At 43.7% G+C, this 16,270-nt stretch overlaps 1 protein-coding gene across 7 annotated transcripts in view; it reads right to left on the reverse strand.

Moving 5' to 3' along the window:
• The window catches only part of usp33 (ubiquitin specific peptidase 33), a 78,048-nt gene extending 65,201 nt beyond the window's left edge, over positions 1-12,847 (reverse strand). For 2 of the 7 annotated variants that reach the window (XM_041208228.1, XM_041208235.1), the window contains exons 1-6: positions 12,756-12,847; positions 11,527-11,636; positions 4,332-4,451; positions 3,238-3,361; positions 1,911-1,964; positions 1,755-1,817 (exon numbers count right to left, since the gene is read on the reverse strand). In XM_041208228.1, the coding sequence (XP_041064162.1) occupies positions 1,755-1,817; positions 1,911-1,964; positions 3,238-3,318 (198 nt within the window). In that variant the 5' untranslated portion in view covers positions 3,319-3,361; positions 4,332-4,451; positions 11,527-11,636; positions 12,756-12,847. Of the gene's footprint in view, positions 1-1,754; positions 1,818-1,910; positions 1,965-3,237; positions 3,362-4,331; positions 4,452-5,450; positions 5,526-8,736; positions 8,759-11,526; positions 11,637-12,689 lie in introns of those variants that run through there. The other 5 variants (XM_041208229.1, XM_041208234.1, XM_041208230.1 and 2 more) reach the window with 5 other exon arrangements.
• Positions 12,848-16,270: the final 3,423 nt, after the last annotated feature.

Below are 16,270 nucleotides of genomic sequence, written 5' to 3' on the forward strand. Positions count from 1 at the left end.
ATTGAAAGCAACTTTTCCGCCCACAAACTGCAACCAACCGGAATAGAATGAACGACCACAAACCAATGGTGCTGATCAGAAGGAACAACAATTCCTTCGCTCATTATAGCAATACCAGCAGAATTGAACGTAGAATCCACCCTTTAAAACACTCAGAACTCTGTGGAACATATATGGAATTTGACTATAGCAGTTAGATTATTAGCCTTTATTGCTACTTATAGGTGAAGAGAGACACCCCGCCTCCCCACCCTAGGTCAACCAGCCAGCTGATAGTCAAAGAACTGAGCAAGATAATAGAAAATCAGTGGGCATCACGGACCTACAATCCAGTGACAATCACCATGCTCAGGCAAGGGGGGGGGAAGGAAAAAAAATCAGAACGATCCACCTGCGTCATCTCAGTTTAATAGGGATGTGTTTCAGTGTTGCTCTAAGTGGTAGAATGGAAACTCTCTAGGTTTTTGCATCCAAGAATAATTAGATGACCTTTTAGTCTGCCAACTGCAGCATCAAGAAAAATAAATTATGAATATTCTAATGCTTTAAGTAAAGGTGGCCATCATCAACATCAAGCTTTGGCAGTTCTGTATTGAAATCCTCAATACTTAGCAGATCCCTCATCATGCTGCTCTCAAAGTTGGAAGATATGCTGCTTGAGAACAAGAGAGATATCAATCTTTCTTTTTAGAGCTAAAGATTAAAGGGCGTTAAAATAAATCAGTTTAGCTCCTAAATTAGATTTAAAAGGGGTATTAACAAGTGTCTTGTCAAGTTGGCACAAACTTTGTAAATCAGCGGTTTGGTCTCAGCTGGAGCACTGTGGGCATCGCACTTCGGAAAAGATGTAAAGGAGTCAGGAAGACTACAGAGGAGGTTTACCAGGATGCTGCCAGGCATGAGGGATTCTGTTATGACAAGAGGTTGGAAAAGATTTTCACCGGAACAGGAAATATTCTAAGGTGACCCAATTAAGACATGAGAGGCTCTGACCTAGTAGATAAGAGAAAAATTATTTCCTCTGGCGAGTAGGTTAATAACTAGAGGCCATAGATTTAAAATCATTGGCAGGAGATCTAGGGGGAAAATGAGGAGAATTTTTCCACTTAAGTTGTCAGGATTTGAAACGTTGTATCTGAAAAAATGGTGGAAGCCGATTACATAAATAGTTTTAAAAAGGAGTTGGACAGGGGCTTGAGGACGAGAAACTTCAAGGGTAATGGACAAAAAGCAGAGGCATGAGACTAAGCACGATTATTCTTTCAAAGAGCCAGCGTAGGCAAGGCAAACCAAATGGCCGTCCCCTGTGCTGTGAGCTTCTATGATTCTATGAATACACCACAGAATATTAACATGAAACTGGCGCAACGTCCCCTAGGAGTTTATTACAAAGTCTTTACAAAAGGCGGCTTCAAAACACGTCTTTCAAAATATATCAATACTAACTTTGAATGGTGTACTAGACATTTGTTAGTGCGTTCTAAAAACAGATGAGCCATTTATTTTGTTTCATCTGCTCTCTGAAGTGAATACAGAAAATCCCATGGCACCATTTTGGAAAGAGCAAGTGGCTTGGGCAATATTTATATTAACAGGTCATTTATCACATTGCTATTTGAGAGAGTTTGCAACAGTGACCACATGTCAAAAAGTGCTCAAATGGTTGCAAAGCACTTTGGGATGCCCTGAGGTTGTGAAAGACAGTGTACAAATGCATGGCTTTTTTCATTCATAAAAGCAAAATTTATGCCTACCTGGGAGTGAATGGTGCTGTGGTCAGAGTGGGATTCTCCACATCCAACATAGGAACACCCATTCTGTTAGCAAAGGAAAGAAACCCAAAAATTAAAACAAAAAATACTTTTAATGTCACTCAATGTTTCGTAAGCACAGATTGTTTACCACCTTACCTCCAAACATGCCCATAGGTTTGGCCCTCCAACTTGACAGTCTTGACAAGTACCCTATTCAGAAAAGAGAGAAAAAGAGAATATAGGTATCATTTGAGAAAAATAGGGATGTAAAATCTAGTCTTATGCTAAAGTTAGAAGGCAGTTTCCATTTGCAGTGGAGCTGATCTACACCAAGAGTATTTTCAAAAAGCTCAGCTTAATTTTTTCATGCTCTCTTAATCCAACTCTTTATTCTCTAATCCAAAAAATTGGGGCTCCTGATTGTTTTTCCTTTCCTCCAGAATTTTAAAAGATAAGTTTGGGATTGATGTGGGGGAGGGCACCTAATGACAATTTCCTGATTAAACTCATCCCTTACTCTATTCTCAATGGTGACCTGCACAGAGTCCTGGCCTAGCACTTGGCTTTTTCGATGTTTTTTACACCCTAATCCCTGACACACACACCACCCCCCCCCGCCCCCACTCCCAACAATCAATGCAGTACTGAGGGAGTGCTATATTGTCTTTTGGACGAGACAATAATTCAAGGACCCCTCTACCCTCTCTGATGGGCATAAATGATGGTAAGAGATGGCACTATTCTAATATAAGTAGCAGAGTTCTCCCCAATGTTTATTCTTCATCCAACACCATTAACACAGATCGCCTTGACATTAGATTGCTGTTTGTGGGGGCTTGCTGTGTGCAAATTGGCTACCACATTTCATATATTATAACAGTGACTACAGGTCATTGGAGGAATGCACATAGCAATATTTTGAGGTTAAGAAAGGTGCTTTCTTAGTCCTAATCATCTCACTTCAGAAGTGTTTGGAAGAGAAATCAGTGAATCTACATTGCACAAGGAAATTCATTCAGCTCAGATTTAATTTAAACCTGTTCAAATTAACAAACTAAGTGTTTTGTGGAATAGTACACTTTCACGTTAGATTTTCGTTTTATTATAAATGAATCCATAGGCTGGTTTGACATTTTTACAACGTTGTAAAGCAAGTCACCACTTGTCTGCTCTTGATGGCTCAGCGCAACTTACTAGTGGCAGTAGTCCACATTACTCCAGAGTGCTGATCAGTGAATCACAGAGCGTGGGGCGTCAGGCATGACTCTGCTCCAGTGGAACTGCTCATCGCCCTCCACACAACATAGTGGAAGAGGAGTCAAACAGATTGCTTGGCAGCAAGGGGGTCTACATCTTCAAAAGGGGAGCGCAAATCATTGGCAAAAGAAAATTAAATTCACTAGGCGTTGGAGGGCGTGGAGTGGGAGGAGAAATGATTTGTTCCTGAAATCAAAAGACAATTTGAGCTAAAAGTGCAACTTACATGAGATTTCTCAATCAGTTCGTCTTTCGTTACTTCACCCACTGATTCCAAGTGTATGCAGTCACTAGCGAGATGCGACATCTTCACAGCAATACACTCCTGCAGGCTCTGGATTCAGTGCTACCTACACAACAGTGAAAAAAAAACTGCAGTTAAGTAGATAGTGCTATTTTGAGAAGGATACAGCTGCTTGTTAAAAGGCAGCAGTGATTGCAGAAAAACACAATACCTTAAGGCTGAAATAATTGCACTCCATTCAATGCAAACCACCTAGCCATAAGACTATCACCTCCTGCAGTTTCTAAAAAAAATCAAAAGACTCGCTTCACAAATGATCCTACACCATACAGGATACTGCACCAACTTTTAACCAATGAGTATTGTCAGTGGGTTTACTTTTTTAAAAAAAAGATCACATTCAAGCCAATGCAGCTTGTGAGACTCTATAACTCCAGCATCACCATGAGGCTTTTTTTCAGGTGTTCTTACTTTGCTTCAGAAAAATGCCACACCCTCGACTCTAGATTCACACGACAAATTTTGCATCAATGAAGCAGAAAGTGACCAATTTTAATGCATTCATGTAAAGGCACTGAGGGGAATTAATGGCGCAGTAGTAATGTCATAGGACTAGCAATCCAGAGGCCTGGCTTAATGCTCTGGGGACATGGGTTCAAATCCCACCACAGCAGCTGGTGGAGTTTAAATTCAATTAATGAATATAGAATATAAAATTAGTCTCAGTAATGGTGGCCATGACAGCTATCATAAATTGTTGTAAAAACTCATCTGGTTCATTAATGTCCTTTAGGAAAGGAAATCTGCCATCTTTACCCAATCTGTCCTACCTGTGGGTCCAGACATGTAGCAATGTGGTTGACTCTTAACTGCCCTCTAAAATGGCATGGCAAACAGTTCAAGGGCAATTAGGGATGGGCAACAAATGCTGGCATTACCACGTTCCATGAATAAAGGAAAAAAAACCTATGAATCATCTCACATTTTTCTCATTAGCAAAAAGGGACAAATGAGGAACTACAAATCACCTCTTTTTTTCAAAAAAAAAAGGGGATATAGAAGCTAGTTGAACTTACCAAGTCCTGGAAGGATAGGCATTCAGTCCCAGTGCAAGTGAGGGAACAAGTTGCAGTGCTGGATAGATTGTAGTTTATGGAGGGGAGAGACCAGCAAAGGAAGAGTTGGAGAAATCCAGCCTTGAAACAATAAAAGCACAGATTAGTCAGCAACCAATGGCAGTGCAGATGTGCTAGCCTTATCGCTATGAAAGTCATTGACATTGTCATCTCCTGCACAAAGGACTGGCTCAAGGAGCTGAACTGCCTACTCCTCTTCCTATTAATATTTGAGAGCTACACAGTCTGGAGGGCTCCCAACTAGCACTGCTGAGTTTGTTTCACGTGAACAAGATCAATAAGCTAGCTTAGTTTGAGGAGGTAAACAGGGAATAAAGCAACATGGTCAGAGAGTGAAACATCACAGGACATAAATTCATCAGCCTAGGAAGGTAGAAAATGCAGAGGGCTGTTTAGGCATGGAACATCCTATCACAAATAATGGCAAAAAAAGAAACCGCAGCAGCTTTTAAGATATGCAGATAAAGATCAAAAAAGAGAATGAAAAAAAAATTTGGGGAAAGGGGTGGGAAACGAGACGAAAAGTGGATAATTCTTTCAGCGAGCTAGAATAGGCGAGATTTGCTGAATGCGCTCTAAAACTGGTTCTATATTCAATCATAGAACAAAATTGCTGCCTAATCTTTTTATTTGGCAAGGATATTAAGGGTTACTGAACCTAGGCAGACAGGCATTAGAATACAGACCAGCTATGATCTTACTGAATGGCGGAATAGGCTTTTGGGGTCGTATGGCCGTTTCCTGTTTCTAGAAATATAGATATAGCTTAACGGAATGTCGCAGTAAAACTGCAGAGTGGAAACACATCTAAAAGAACAAAGGTAAAGTGAAGGGAGGTGTCTGCTGCAGTCCTAATATCAGGTTGAATTAGCTGGTCCCAATCCTGCCTCAGTCATAAGGTTCTGGGGCTTGAGCCCTAAATCACTGGAACACATGACCTAGGCTAGCATTCCAGTATAGTACAGCACTGCGTCGCAAGAAGAGAACACCTCTGATGTTAATCTTTGTGCCTGTGTGGGTGGAAAAGAAAAAGCTGTGTTGGCAAGGCAGCAGGCTTACATTAAATCCAGGAGGATGTGATAAAATGGCTTTTCTTCCTCCAAACTGATCTTGAGAAGTTTGACTCTTCAGAACTGCCATGCTGTTAGGGCTATTTTCCCATACACCTCGCAGGGTGCGAAAATAACAAGGTTACAAAATCAAATTCAAATTCATGCTTAATAAGAGAATCCTAATGGCAGAGAAGTTCTCCCAATGTGCTGACTAATAGTTAATCTTCAATCAACATCACTAAAAATAGATTAGCAAGTCAATTAGCTGCATTTGCTGTTTGTGGGACCATGTGTGCAAATTAGCTGCCTGATTGCCTACAAAACAGTAGCTATACTTCAACAACAGCAACATCATATTTACATAACCTATGAATATAATGGAGCATCTCAAGCCTCTTAACTAGAGCGTTATGAAAAATTGGACATTGAGCCACATAAGGCAATTGTTCACTGAAAGATATAGGCAAAATACTGCAGATGCTGAAAATCTGAAACAAAACCAAAAAATGCTGGAAAAACTCAGCAGGCCTGATGGCATCTGCGGAGAGAAAGACAGAGCAGTCATACGGACTCGAAACGTTAACTCTGTCTTTCTCTCCGCAGATGTTGTCAGGCCTGCTGAATTTTTCCAGCATTTTTCGTTTTTGGTCACTGAAAAAGAGTTGTGTTTTAACAAGCATCTACTAAGTGCAAAGCAAATAGAGAGGTAGATAACATTTAGTGAGGGAACTCGAGCTTAGGGCTTGGGCAGCTGAAAGCACAGTCACCAATGTGGAGCAGTTAAAACCAGGGATGTTCAAGGGGCCAGAACATATGAACAAGGCGGAGTAAGTCACTTGGCTCCTCAGGCTTGCTCTGCCATTTACCAAGATCATGGCTGATCTGATTGTAACTTCAAATCTGCATCCCACCTACCCCTGATAACCTATCACCCCTTGCTTACCAAGAATCTATCTAATTCTGCCTTAAAAAGATTCAAAGACTCTGCTTCCACCGCCTTTTCAGGAAAACAGTTCCAAAGACTGACAATCCTCAGAAAACCTTTCACTTCATCTGTTTTAAATGGGCGATCCCTTACTTTTAAACAGTGACCCCTCATTCTAGATTCTCCCATGAGAGGAAACATCCACTCCTCATCCACCCTGTCTAGATCCCTCAGGATCTTAAATGATTCAATCAAGTCGCCTCTTATTCTTCTAAACTCCAACGGATACAACCTTAGTCTGCCCAACCTTTGAAGACAACCAGCCCATTCCAGGTATTAGTCTGGCAAACCTTCTCTGAACTGCTTCCAATGCATTTACATCCTTCCTTAAATAAGGTGACCAATAATTTAGGATGTCCTGAGAGACATTTTTCTCTAGGGTCAAAGGCAGGCACTTTCCTCTGGCTGGGGTGTCTAGAACAAGAGGTCACAGTACCAGGATATGGGGTAGACCATTTAGGACTGAGATGAGGGGAAACGTCTTCACTCAGAGGGTGGTGAACCTATGGAACTCTCTGCCACAGGAGGCTGTGGAGGCCAAGTCACTGAATATATTTGAGGAGGAAATAGGTAGATTTCTGGACTCTAAAGGAGTCAAGGGGTATGGGAAGAACGCAGGAGTATGGTGTTGAGATAGATAGAACATAAGAACTAGGAGCAGGAGTAGGCAATTTAGCCCCTCAAACCTGCCCCGCCATTCATTACGATCATGGCTGATCTCATTTCGGCCTCAACTCCAATTTCCCGCCCTCTCCCCATAACCTTTCAATCCGTTACTAATTAAAATTCTGTCTATCTCCTCCTTAAATTTATTCAGCGTCCCGGCATCCACTGTACTCTAAGGTAGTGAATTCCACAGATTCACGACCCTTTGAGAAAAGTAATTCCTCCTCATCTCTGATTTAAATCTACCACCCCTTAGCCTAAAACTATGGCCTCTCGTTCTAGAATGCCCCAGAAGGGGAAACATCCACTCCATGTCTACTTTGTCTATCCCCTTTAGCATCTTATATACCTCAATTAGATCTCCTTTCATCCTTCTAAACTCTAGCGAGTATAGGCCTAAACTGCTCAATCTCTCCTCATAAGACAAGCCCCGCATGTCTCGAATCAACCTAGTGAACCTCCTCTGAACAGCCTCCAATGTAACTACATCCTTCCTCAAGGGGACCAAAACTGTGCACAGTACTCTAGGTACGGTCTCACCAATGTCTTGTACAATTGCAACAACACTTCCCTATTTTTATACTCTATTCCTTTAGCAATAAATGCCAAAATTCCATTTGCCTTCCTTATTACGTGCTGTACCTGCATACTAGCTTTCAGCAATTCATGCACGAGGTCACCCAGATCCCTCTGCACTGAAGCATTCTGAAGTTTCTCTCCATTTAAATAATAAGTCGCCTTTTTATTCTTCCGACCAAAATGGATAACCTCACACGTATCCACGTTAAACTCCATCGCCCAAATTTTGGCCCATTCACCTAACCTGTCCATATCCATTTGCAAATTTCTTATTTCTTCATTGCAACTTACTTTCCCACCTGTTTTGGTGTCTTCTGTAAATTTAGCAAGAGTACCTTCTATCCCTGAATCCAAATCATTAATATCGATTGTAAATAGTTGGGGCCCAAGGACCAAACCCTGTGGCACCCCACTAGTTACAGCTTGCCATCCAGAAAAAGACCCATTTATCCCGACTCTCTGCTTTCTGTTGGTTAGCCAATCCTCTATCCAAGCTAATATATTACCCCTAACTCCATGTGATCTTATCTTGTGCATTAATCTTTTGTGCAGCACCTCATCAAAGGCCTTCTGGAAGTCCAGATATACTATATCTACAGGATCCCCATTATCCACTTTGCTTGTCATATCTTCAAAGAACTCAAGCAAATTAGCCAAACACGATTTACTCTTCATAAAACCATGCTGACTCTGATGGATTGCATTTTGACTTTCCAAATGCCTCATTATTACTCCCTTAATAATGGATTCCAACAATTTCCCAACGACAGACGTTAAACTAACTGGTCTATAGTTTCCTACTTTCTGCCTTTCCTACTTTCTGCCTCCGCCCCTTTTTGAATAAGGGCGTTATATTAGCATTTTTTCAATCCACTGGAACCTTTCCAGAATCCAGGGAATTTTGGAATATTATAGCCAATGCATCTACTATCTCCACTGCCGCTTCCTTTAAGATGATCAGCCACGATCATATTGAATGACGGGGCAGGCTCAAAGGGCCAAATGACCTACTCTGGCTCCTATTTTCTATGTTTCTATAGCCATCCAATTCCTTTTTAAATACCTCGATCGAAACTGCCTCCAACATCCTCTCAGGAAGTTTGTTCCAGACTTGGAACTTTATGGCCATTCCTTCAGTGTTGCTGGGTCAAAATCTTGGAACTCACTCCCCAAAAGCACTGTGGGTGTACCTACACCACATGGGCAGCAGCAGCAGCTCAAGGTGGCGGCTCACCACCACCTTCTCAAGGCCAATTAGGGATGGGCAATAAATGCTGGCATAGCCAGTGATGCCCGCATCCTATGAACGAATAAATATTTTTTTAGAATAATTTCACCAATAAAGGGTGACTGATTTTGTATTGGAACACTAATCAAGATCCAAGGCCGCCATTATATTACACGAGATCAGCAGCTGTAGTTTGCATAAGCTTGGCCATAACATATATCCTTTAACGCAGATCATAAATCACATTCTATCCTCAAAGGGCATATCTCTCTGGGCACATAGTGGCACCTGTTCTTGCAACCCTGCCTCCTGGCTTGTAACGTGTTAATGTTTGATGATCGTGCAAGAAAGGCTGTCCACATTTCCCAAATGTTAAAAGCTCGGAAGTTTGTGAATGATCTCAGAAGTTAAATTTACCCTCTGAAATTACCCTTTAATATAATTTTTAAAAAACTGATATTTATATAGTGCCTTCAACAGAAGAAAAATCCCAAAGTCCTTAGCAACAATATAATCTGACAAAAATTGACATCGAGCCAAAGGGGAATGTATTAGGACAGGAGATTAAAAGCTTGGTCAAAGAGGTAAGTTTTTAGGAGGGTGTCAGAGGAGAGGGAGGCAGAGCATTTAGGGAGGGAATTCCAGAATTTAAGGCCTAGACAATCAAAGGCATGGCAGCAATGGTGGAGCAAAGGCTGTGTAAGTGGCCAGTTGGAGTAATGCAGAATTCTGAAAGACTGTAAAAAGAGATAGGGAGGGGCAATAGAGTTGTATTCCCGACAGACAAATACAAGTGGTAGCAGCTGCACAGAGAGGTCTCCTGCTGCAGCTAAAGTCAGATTGTGATCTATGCCGCTATTTTTCGCACAATGCAGTTTTGGAGCCACTTAACATCGATGCTAAAATTGAATGTAATTCTAACCCACGTTTGCAAAATTGAGCTGAGAAAAATCTCTTACATCAGTTCCCACTGAATGTTCATCAGTAATTTAATATGATCTAAAAGTTGAGGCTCCTCTGCTCCCACACAGAATCATTATTTCAGGGGCAGAATGAGATTATAGCTGAGGTGTATAAATAAGAACGGCCAATACCCCTCACCATTTAACACTAACCACTGAAACTAAGACCCAAGTCTTGTTAAATTTACAAAATTCCAAATGTTAAACTGCTGTGTAATCATGTAAGGAAATTAACAGCTTCCTCCCAGGGCTGATTAGGTAAAGTATCTGTGTGCTACTGAGCCAAACACAGGTTCGCTTCCTGATATGTGTTGAGTACAGGTGCCCTAACATCACCATAACCCCACAGGGCCCATGATTTTCAATCATCCTTGCCATCCATCAACACCTTAGAATCAGCAACCTGCCACTGTTCACTTCCCTGGCCAAGCAGGTGAAATGCCAGAGGTCTGCTGCCATCCTTGGACTTGTACCTCACAGCAGTGGGCTAGGGGGGTGGGGGGGAGAATAGCAAAGACAACAAAATATAGGATGCTCTGATAAACACAACCGCAGCAGCATTTGTTTATGAATAACATTGTCAGTGATCCACACTTCTTTGAATTTTTCTTCCTTGTTCCTCTTAAGCTGCTGATAATCAGTGAAATAGAAAATAGGATCAGGGATAGGTCAATCGGCCCTTCGAGCCTGCTCCGCCATTTAATATGATCATGGCTGATCCTCTATCTCAACACCATACTCCCGCTCTCTCCCATAGCCCTTGATGCATTAGAGTCTAGAAATCTATTTCCTTCTTAAATATATTCAGTAACCTGGCCTCCACAGCCCACTGTGGTAGAGAATTCCACAGGTTCACCACCCTCTGATTGAAGAAGTTTCTCCTCATCTCAGTCCTAAATGGCCTACCCCATATTCTAGACCCCTTGTTCTAGACCCCCCCTCCCAGCCAGGGGAAACATCATCCCTGCACTCAATCTGTCCAGCCCTGTCAGAATTTTATACGTTTCAATGAGATCCCCTCTCAATCTTCTAAACTCCAGTGAATACAGGCCTAGTCGGCCCAATCTCTCCTCATACTACAAACCTCCAATCCCAGGGATCAGTCTGGTGAATCACTTCTGTACATTCCAGTCTCCTCTTCCATTCATTCCCAATGTCTCAAAACTGTCAAAGATCAGGAATTGAGCCTACCATTCCTCATACATTCCTCATACAAACCCTAACACTTTCAAAACTCAAGCTTGTCACTAAGTCACCTCACAACCTCCACCATCTAGAAGGCCAAGGGCAACAGGCACATGGGAAAACCATCATATTACATGGGACATATGACACAGAAAGAGGCTATTCTGCCCAATTAGTCCATACTGACATGAGCTTCCTTCCTTCTTTCCTCACCTAAAATCCGTTGTAACCCTTCTCCCTCAAATGCATCTATGCTATTCACTTCAACTACTCTCTGCGCTAGCGAGTTCCATATTCATCCCAAGTACCCCCCAAGTCACAACCATCCTGTCCTGGACACGCATTGCCACTCAGTCAAAATTCTAGAACTCCCTAGCTAACAGCCCTGTAGGAGGGCCTTAACCACATGGACTGGAAGTCAAGAAGGCCCACCACCACCTTTTCAAGGGGGTTTTGAGGGGGGACAATAACTGTTTACCTTGTCAACGATGTCCAATATCCCCAGAATGAAGAAATAATTCACACCACCCGATCTATCAATCCTACACTTCTCAACCTTGGTGACATCCTTCACTCTAGCCCATGGTACTGCAATGTTGAAAGGAAAAGGGACAATTGTAAACTCACTGAAAACCTGGGCACAAAGACACATTGTATGAGGTTCTTTGAATTGGCAGAATCCATTCCCCCTTAAATGAATTTAACGTTACACAAACTAATTATCAGCCAAGTGATTCTAAAGTGACTATCAGAAATATTAAAGCCCATATCAATGGTGTTTGCATGATAGCCAAAAATGGTAGTTTATTTTGGTTTTAGATGGAAATATTTAGTCCTACCAACTGACAGGCCAACAGGTCATGTGTGTTATATTGCGCCTGCACACCGAAAAGCAGAAATAGTGCAGGCATGTTTTAAGCATGGACCTGGGTTGTGTATTAAGATTAACAGTGAAGCTATCAGCACTCGCTATTATTATGGAGCTAAATGGGACAGCAAAATCCAGAATCTGCACACATGCAATTAAATGGAGAATTGCAGTTGGTGCTCAAGTTGCTCTGCTGCACCACAATTGGGGGGGGGGGGGGGGAGTATGGGAAGGGGGAAGGGGGGGGGGGGGGGGGGGCCGGCGGGCAGGAGAGAGAGTCCGATCCCTGGAGACCCTGTCTTCAGTCGGCTCGGGTTGTCGGCCTCATTCAGCATCAACCCGCGGCTCCCAGCCCGACCGCCAAAGCGGCATCCTCACCGGACATGGGGGGCCCCGAGGCCGGCTCTGTCCCTCCCCGAGTCCGGAGGCCAGGGAGCCGGGAGCCGACTCTGTCCCTTCCCGGGGCCGGGGACTGGCTCTGTCCCACCCCGAGGCCGGAGGCCGGGGGCCGCCTCTGTCCCTCCCCGAGGCCGGAGGCCAGGGAGCCGGCTCTGTCCCTCCCCGAGGCCGGAGGCCGGGGGCCGCCTCTGTCCCTCCCCGAGGCCGGAGGCCGGGGGCCGCCTCTGTCCCTCCCCGAGGCCGGAGGCCGGGGGCCGCCTCTGTCCCTCCCGGAGGCCGGGCGCCGGCTCTGTCCCTCCCCGGGCCCACACACTCACTCTCTCTCACACATAGAGAGAGACTCCAGACCCGCACATTCCGGCCCGAAGCCTCACCTCCACCTGGAAGGACAGTGAGGGAATGGGCCTGAACTCCAGCCCCGATCGCCGGTTCTCACTCACCAGCTCCTAAACCTCCCTGAGATGGGCGCCTGCCACTGACTCAACCCAGGCCACGCCAGGCCAGGCCAGCCCCGCCTTCTGCCTGTCAATCATCCAGCCCACAGCCTGTCAATCACCGCGCCCCGCCCACACCCCACAGCCTGTCAATCACCAGGCCCGGCCCTAGTCCCCTCGTCTTCCAATCATCGAGCCCGCTGCCACCCCACCGTCAAGCACCGAATCCCACCCCTATCCCCTGTCAATCACCCAGTCCCCGCACCCAGCCTGAATCACACCGCCCCGCCCTATTCCCCGGTCAATCACCGCCAGCCCCGCCTGTCAATCATCGACCTCTGTCCCCGGCACGCCCCAGGCTGTCAATCAGCGAGCCCCGCCCTTACCCCCTGTCGATCAGCCAGCCCCGCCCACCCCCCCCCCCCCCCCCCCCCCAGCTTCAACTGTCAATCACCGAGCCGCACTCCCAGGAGCTGCTTATGGATTCACCCCCTTTTCTGTCTCACTGAACCATTCAGTCCATCAAGGTTTCTCATTGCTGATCTGTATCTTAATTCCATTTACCAAACTCCCCTTTCCCTTGATGGGGTTGGGGGTTGGGGGTTGGGGGTTGGGGTTGGGGGTTGGGGGGGGGGGGGGGGCAGTATTCCACTAACTTTCTTGATTTCACCCCAAAAAGACCTAGACCTAATTCTGAGGCTCAGCTTTGGCTCAGTGGCAACCGTCTCACATCCAAGAAGGTTGTGGTTTCATCGCCCATTCTAATCAAGGCTGACACTGTCAAAGGTAGAAACAAAAAAACTGCGGATGCTGGAAATCCAAAACAAAAACAAAAACAGAATTACCTGGAAAAACTCAGCAGGTCTGGCAGCATCGGCGGAGAAGAAAAGAGTTGACGTTTCGAGTCCTCGTGACCCTTCGACTGAGCTGGCAAAGGTGTTACACTTCAGGCGAAATGGTAAAGCAAGGCCCAGTCCCCCCAGCCCCCCTGACAAATAGAAAATTAAGATTCCATGGTACTATTTGACGAAACGTGTCTTCCGTTGCCCAGGTTCTAAGCTGTAAAATCCCCTCCCTCTCCCCCAATCTCCCTCCTCCTTTAAGGAGGTCCTTAAAACCTACCCTCACTTTCCCTAATATCTCCTGGTGTGACTTGGTGTCAAATTGCATTTAATAATTGCTCCTTGAAGTGCCTTGAAATGTTTGCTCAGCTGAAGGCACTATACTAATGCAAGCTGCTGTGATTGAGGAGCAGGTGACTTCTTCTGGTGCCTTGGACAATATTTATTCCTTAAGTAATACCCATGGAACAGATTATCTGGTCATTCATCTCCTTGCTGTTTGTGAAAGTTTGCTGTGTGCATATTTGCTGTGATGTTTCCCTATATTAGAGCAGTGACTATAATTAAAAAGTACTCTATGAAAAATTTGGTATAAATCAAATCCTTTAATTTAAGATTATGCCTTCTTGTTCTGGATTCTCTGTCCAAAGGAAATCATTTTTCTATATATTTTTAAAAGTCATTGATGGGATGTGGGCTTCGCTGGCTGGGCCAGCATTTATTGCCCATCCCTAGTTGCCCTTGAGAAAGTGGTGATGAACTGCTCTACTCTACAGAATGCCTTTATCATTTTAAACACCTTGCTACTCCGATTTCTAAACTTGAGGGCATACAATCTAAGTTTATGTAGCCTATCCTCATAATTTAGTCCTTTAATAATAATTCTGGCCAATCTCCACTGTGGACCCTCCAAGGCCAATATATCCTTCCTGAATTTCAGGAATTGTATGCTGTTCTCTAGATGGAGTCTGACCAAAGCTCTGTACAACTGAGGTAATCATGCCCTCATTATTGTATTCCAACCCCCTTTCAATAAAGGTCCTGTTAGCCTTTTTGATTATGAATTGCAAGCTGGCCACGAAACAGATAACAGACAGTAGGAGATTAGCAAATGGTGGGAAATGGTGTTCCACAATGATCAGGTTTGGGACCACTGTTGTTTCCCATTTATGTAAATGATTTGGACAGGGGAATCCGAAATACAATTTCAAAATTTGTGGATGATGCCAAATAGGGGGATGTAGTTAATAAAGAGGAGAACAGCGACAAAATACAGGAATACATTAATAAATTTGCAGAATGAATGTGCTATTGGCAAATGAACTTCACCACAGATAAGTGTGGTGGAACTGTCATGATGATGTGACTTGTGCATGAGTGATATCAATCTGTAATTTCATTGGCTGATCAAATATATACTGAACTGTTTAAAAAGGACTTTTTAAAAGCAAGAAAATGCATTAACTTATGGTTGCCACAAGTCACCTGATGTCTGGCAGTTTCTGGAAAGTTCCAATGTGAATTACAATTCAGACAAGCCACAACATCCTCATAGATGTTCACATCCGCTGATGTCAAGAATTACTTCAAAAGATTTACTGAAACTGCACTGGACTTCACATTTGCTTTTCCAGAAGGCTACCTCTCAAGCAGAGACAAGAAGTCTACTCGGGAAATAGCTACGTGGAAAGGTGTTCTTCTAATCTCAAGATGAATAATTGATATTCAGGTATTAATGGTTGGGACATGAAACAACCTAGGCCATGAGACAAAAGCCATGGTCTGTCCAGATATCAGTTAAGCAAATGGCTTCTGAAATCATTATGCGGAGAGAGGTCATGTGACTGGGGTAACCATTTTTGAAATCTCTTTTAGTACAGCACTTAAGCTGTACAACAGTAGTCTGGAAAAACTGTCAACGAAGCAGTAATGAACTCCCTTCTCTTCACTTCCAAGTTAAGATCCAGTCTCTATTCCAATTTAAAATCCAGCACGGAGATAGAGAATTTTTTATTGAAAGGAGCCTCAGCGGTAAAAATCATTGACTTCTGGAAAAGATGGATTACGTTTTAAAAAGAAAATGTCTCCGGCAATTGCAGTTTTACATGGGATTCAATTCCTGAAATCTTAAGACCACCTTGGAGAAAAATGTTATGCAGCCAAAGGCTCATAAACAGTGAACTCTCAATTTTTTTTACCTCTCAGCATTGAATCACAGAATTATTATGGTGCAGAAGGAGGCCATTCAGCCCATCATGTCTACACTGGCTCTCTGAGCATTTTAACTTAATGCCAATCCCTTGCCTTTTCTCCGTAACCCTGTATGTTGTTTCTATTTAAATAATCATCCAATGCCCTCTTGAATGCCTCAATTGAACCTGCCTCCACCACGCTTCCAGGCAGTGCATTCCAAACCCCAACTACTCACTGTGTGAAAATGTTTTTTCTCACTTTGCATTTGCTTCTTTTGCAAAACACTTTAAAACTGTGCCCTCTGGTTCTTGATCCATTTACGAGCGGGAACAGTTTCTCCCTACCCACCTTGTCCAGACCCCTCATGATTTTGAAAACTTCTATCAAGTCTCCTCTTAGCCTTCTCCTCTCCAAGGAAAACAGTCCCAATTTCCCCAATCTTTCCTCATAACTGAAGTGTCTCATCCCTGGAACCATTCTCATAAG

Source organism: Carcharodon carcharias, chromosome 16 (assembly GCF_017639515.1).
Source record: "Carcharodon carcharias isolate sCarCar2 chromosome 16, sCarCar2.pri, whole genome shotgun sequence".
Classification (NCBI taxonomy): Eukaryota; Metazoa; Chordata; class Chondrichthyes; order Lamniformes; family Lamnidae; genus Carcharodon; species Carcharodon carcharias.